This window comes from Onychostoma macrolepis, chromosome 15 (assembly GCF_012432095.1).
Source record: "Onychostoma macrolepis isolate SWU-2019 chromosome 15, ASM1243209v1, whole genome shotgun sequence".
Classification (NCBI taxonomy): Eukaryota; Metazoa; Chordata; class Actinopteri; order Cypriniformes; family Cyprinidae; genus Onychostoma; species Onychostoma macrolepis.
In genome coordinates this window covers 2,379,332-2,384,656 of record NC_081169.1, presented here as the reverse complement: position 1 = coordinate 2,384,656, position 5,325 = coordinate 2,379,332, and the positions used below count along the sequence as shown (strand labels likewise).

The 5,325-nt window shown below is 35.4% G+C and overlaps 1 protein-coding gene across 1 annotated transcript; it reads left to right on the top strand.

Annotated features, from left to right (window-relative positions):
- The first annotated feature begins 218 nt into the window (after positions 1-218).
- LOC131520971 (ras-related C3 botulinum toxin substrate 1-like) lies at positions 219-2,262 on the top strand. The gene has a single exon (XM_058745569.1). The coding sequence runs from the start codon at positions 324-326 to the stop codon at positions 900-902; it is 579 nt and encodes a 192-aa protein (XP_058601552.1). The 5' UTR covers positions 219-323; the 3' UTR covers positions 903-2,262.
- The last annotated feature ends 3,063 nt before the right edge of the window (positions 2,263-5,325 follow it).

Below are 5,325 nucleotides of genomic sequence, written 5' to 3'. Positions count from 1 at the left end.
GTGTTTCTTTGGCACATTTTAAGTTAGAGTCCTTCTTGCATATTGTTATATTTTGTAAAAAACGGTCACTCTCTTAACCTTCTGACCTCATTTAACATCTGATAGTTTGGGGGTGTGGCTTTTGTTTAACTGGAAGAGCGACAAATGTGTTGGAATGCAGTCAGGCTAACTTCAAGTTAACTTCAATTTGAAACTTCACATTTTCCTTTGACTCTCATTGACTCTGTACTTATTTTCTGTGGCTGTCTGTTAAATTGTAAGATCAGCTTTTATTGATGCATTAACAGATAAAGTTAACAGGATAGCATGCGACGTGAACACAGATGCCGGATATAAAGTGTGTGATCGTCGGGGACGGGGCTGTGGGAAAAACATGCCTTCTGATCAGTTACACCACCGGTGCTTTTCCAAAGGTGATTGTCCCCACTGTGTTTGAGAATTTTTCTTCCAGTGAGACTGTTGATGGGAATACAGTGAACCTGAGACTATGGGACACATCAGGGGTGGAGGAATATGACAGGCTTCGACCACTTTCCTACCATCAGACGGATGTGGTTTTGATCTGTTTCTCTCTTGTGAGTCCAGCCTCATTTGAGAAGGTCAGTGAAAAGTGGTGTCCAGAGGTCAGACATTTTTGCCCCAGTGCTCCGATAGTTCTCATTGGGGCTAAACTTGATCTGAGAGACGACAAGGACACCATTGAACAGCTGAAAAAGAAAAAACAAAACCCCATCACATACCCTGAAGGCCTGGCAATGGCCAAAGAAATAGGAGCTGTGAAGTACCTGGAGTGCTCAGCATTAACACAGACTGGCATTAAGACCGTATTCGATGAAGCCATTCATGCGGTTCAACACCGGTCCTCAGCGAAGAAAAGACAGAGAAAGTGTTTAATCCTCTAAACTGATTGAACACACACCAGCTGCAATCTCAGAGCTGATGGGAAGAGACTATGAGAGGCCATTCAGGAAATAATGCATATTGTATGTATTGTGTAAAAATGCATTGGTTTACAAGTAGAATGCATGCTTTAATGACAAACCCATTGGTTATATTTTTTTTGACCTAATACACATTTGATTGTTAATTTTTACATCAGTTTGTTATATGTTGAAATGTTCAAATATGTACTGCTAAGGATACATTGGTTTGCTAATGGAGTTTAATATCACAATTGCTTTAGTTGTCCAAATATTCTTTTACATGAAAATAAGGGTACCTAATAGACAAAGTGCATAACTTGCATATGATATACAAAAATAAATGAATTAAAAGTCCACTGCCCTTTCCATAAAGTAGTATACTTCAAGTTTATTTTATTACGTATACTTAAGTAAAGTTAAAGTATACTTTACGTAGTAAGTATGCAAATATCAGTGCACTAGTAGTATACTATTTAATAGTAAATGTACTATTTCAATACTCCTTGGGACTAAATTGGCCCACTTTGTAGTATATAAAAGTATACTTTTAAGTATTTAAAGTATTTATTTTGTAAATAGGATACAGAATCTCTAAGATCAACCTTCATCTTCCCACTTTATTAATGTCCTAATTACTTTATTAACGCTGTTACATTAAGTATTAAAACAAGTCCAGCTACGCTTATAATAACTAGATCTGGCAACATGGTGGAGTGGAGGCTGCACTTGCGCCAAGCTCCTTCACTCTTGCGTTTCGCAGCTGCTGCGAGTCAGCCACATGACTTTATTCAGCGACATGATTTTAAATCATTTTTCATATGTTTTAAAATTTTATTTTTGAATGTGAAACATTTACGGAGGTCTGGACCTCATAGCTGGCTATGGGCCTGGATGTGTAAAGTGAATGAGTGTAAACTATAGCCTATATGAATGAAATGAGCGCAAATCAATAGCTGCGTTGGGGTCTATGCGCATCTCTCAGAAATCAAAGCTTTGTCTGGAGTTATATCAGCTCGACAAAAATATCCTAAAAACGGTTCTAACTTCAAACCTTTTCGAAATCCAACTGTAAAAAAATGCATTACATTAGCCCTTTTTGAGAATGGCATTACATTTAATTATACAAGACGAAGAAAAGCGATGTTTGATCAAGGCTTTTGGAGGGTCCAAATGATTTGTTGCGCTCTGTTGATAAAAAACTCGTAAATGATCACAGACTCCCGCAACACATGATCTAAGTTACTAAGTTACACTTTCTTTCCATTTCTATTTTTTTTCAGGTTCTTTTTTTCTACTAGTGCTCTTATTTAAGATTGTGGATGCTTGTCTCTTGTCAAATTTGTACACAAAGTTTCACTGGAAAATAATAAGAATAAAGTTATTTTTCTTTTTTGATAAAGTTTTAAAAAGTTTCAAATATATTTACAAAGTTATAATTTTAATAAAAAAGAATACTTTCTTTAGTTATAAAAGGCATATTTGTTAAATGAAATCTGTGAATCGAACAGATTTGCATTTAAAATGGTATTTTCATGTAATTTGACGAACTTCTGGTTTAAGCCACGCCCACTTCCGGATCTATCCGAATAAATAATTTTGATATTGTCACAGATACAGATACAGATACAGATACAAATAATGGCTCCGCTGCACACCCCTACTTTGAAGCATAGTCTCAGTAAACTACTAGTTTAGTAGTATACTCGTAAGTTTTCTTTAAGTGAACATCATACTTTAAGTATACTACTATGTCCCTATTTAGGAATTAATTTGTATATATGTTGTTATATGAATATCTGAATGTACAAAACATCAAAAGAAAGAACAAGGTATCTGCTTGTAAACAAAAACATTTTATTCTAGCTTTATGCATTCTTCTTTTAAACACTAAGTTTTAAATTTTAAAAAATAAAGAAATAAACAACATTTTGAACAAAAATCTGAAAAAAGACTATGATTTGGATTCAGAATTATAATCAAAACGTTGATGGAGTCGATCAACACCCCAAAGCTTGACAGTCATTATTACCTCTTCATTGGTCGACATTTCATTCCATAACGTTACACAGTTTTGATGCTGTTTAATGTCTGATGATCGTGTTAGATTACGTGTGGAAGCATCTGTTGTTTTGGTTTCTTCTTCACTTGTGTTTTTGGAAATTCTGTACAGAAGATGTGTACTAGCGCCCCCTACCGTATAACAATGAAAACATGGATTAGTATAGCTCAAATATATTTAGACTTTTTCCTAAATATAAGTCAAGTATACTTAAATGTCATTTTAAGCATATTTCTGAGAAGTACATGAAGCCCATTTCTGAGAAGTACATAAAAAGTAGACTAAAAGTGTACTTTCCTATTTTATAGTTTAAAAGAAATATACTAATAGCACACTTGAATAAACTTCTTTTTCATAAGGGTATGGTAACTTTTTTGTTCAAAATGTACAAAATTGAAATAATGGGTGAGTACATCTTTTTTTTAACCTTATCCTGAACTGCTATAGTATGCCTATAATATATGTTTATATTCTGACTATTTTAAATCGAGTGGGATGCTAACTGCTGCAGAGCAGCCCAGTACCTCGTCATATACATAGAGAGAAGTAGCTCTGGCTACAACGTTCAAAGTAACATATGGTCTGTTAACACCTGGTCACTTCATGCATTTTCTCTGATCGGATATCTGATTTGTTAAAACGGTTCCATTTACACCTGGACACATAAATGTTTCTCTGGATATAAATCCGATCTTCAGTGCCCACACTATATGCTAATTTAACAGAGTTCACATCAATGAAAGCAACAGATATGCGCTGCATTTTATTCATTATCAGCTCATTTCAAGATCAAAGACCACAATAGGAGAAAGAGCTGCATCAGAAATAAGATAATTCAGTAAGATATGTAAGATAATTCAGTCTCACTACTTTTAATGAAGAAGATTGTGTGTTGAACGTCTGCGGCTTGCTTTCAGTTTTGTTTGCTGCAGTTTGCGCAACGGCTTGCTGAAGAGATACTCATCTCATCTGTAGCGATGTGTGTAGCATTAGCCCTGTCATATCTGACTATAACATGCCAAATAGCTTGTAACACGCTCGCACACGTTTATTATTTTAACATTTGGGAGGAGCACAATTTACATATGTGGTTTCAACAACCAGATGCATTTACACTTGTCCAGTTTCATCTGGAAATAAAATAACAAAGTAATAAATAAATATATATTAAAAAATACACTTAATGATGCTAAAGTCTTTAAAGTCTTCTTAAAACAGTCCAGTGTTGGGAATTGTCTACTCACTGAAGAGAGAGCATTTAAAAATCATGGAGCTGAAAGAGAAAAAGCTCGATTAAAAGACTTTAATTTATTTTTATGCTGCTGAAGAATCAGAACCAGAAGAGCAGGGAAAGTGAGTTGGCATGTAAGAGGCAAGAAAGTTACGAAGATATGCAGGGTCTGTCCAATGAATAGATTTAAATGTTAGAATCAAAATTTTTAGATCAATACATTTCCTTTTAATATGGGCATCGAACATCAGTTGCGGATCAAAACTAACACTAAGACTGTGTATTTGAGATGATGGAGTAACTAAATTAGAGTCAGTAACAGGAACTATTAAATTTACCCAAAGCCATTGGCATACCAAAAAATAAAAGTGCAATTTTTGACTCATTGATTTTAAGTAATGAAGCGCACAATGACAGGGTGGAACACAAAATAGTCTCTAATCTCTAAACACACCATGGGACACTCTGAAGAATTGCAGTTAAATGCAACCATGCAAATATAAACAAGATTGGACAAGGAACAAATTAAAACTCAGGGCTTAAATATACAGGGAGAGTAATCAACAGTGTTGGGGAAAGTGACTTTTAAAAGTAATGCATTACAGTATTGCCGTTACTCCATAATATAAGGTGACCAGACGTGCCACTTCCCGGGGACACATTCAGTACAGGATTTTTAAATTGCCTAAAATAACCAGGTGTTGGTTGTTTGCACTGCGCCGATCGACCGCAAGAGCTATAGAGCAGAGCAGACAGCTCCATGCTTTCGAATTGCTCTCGTGATTCAACGACCAATCAGAGGAGCGCAAACAACCAACACCTGGTTATTTTAGGCAATTTAGAAATTCTGTGCTGAACGTGTCCCCAGGAAGTGGCAAGTCCATGAAAAAAAAGTAACTACTTGCATTACTTAGTTACTTTTTGTGAAAAATGATGCATTACGTTTTACGCATTACTTTTTGTCACCTGGGCTAGGCTTGCTTATTTTTTTAATAACAGAACCCAGAAGTTATATTTTTGGCAAATGTAAAGGCCCTTTCACACCAAAAGTGAAATTAATAAGCATCAGGCTGAAGGAAGTGCCTCTGGTCTGTACCTCACTCCCAGTTTCT

What these genes read in the sequence shown, in the direction of transcription:
- LOC131520971 (XM_058745569.1), top strand. Translation starts at nt 324, where the DNA reads ATGCCGGATATAAAGTGTGTGATCGTCGGGGACGGGGCTGTGGGAAAA.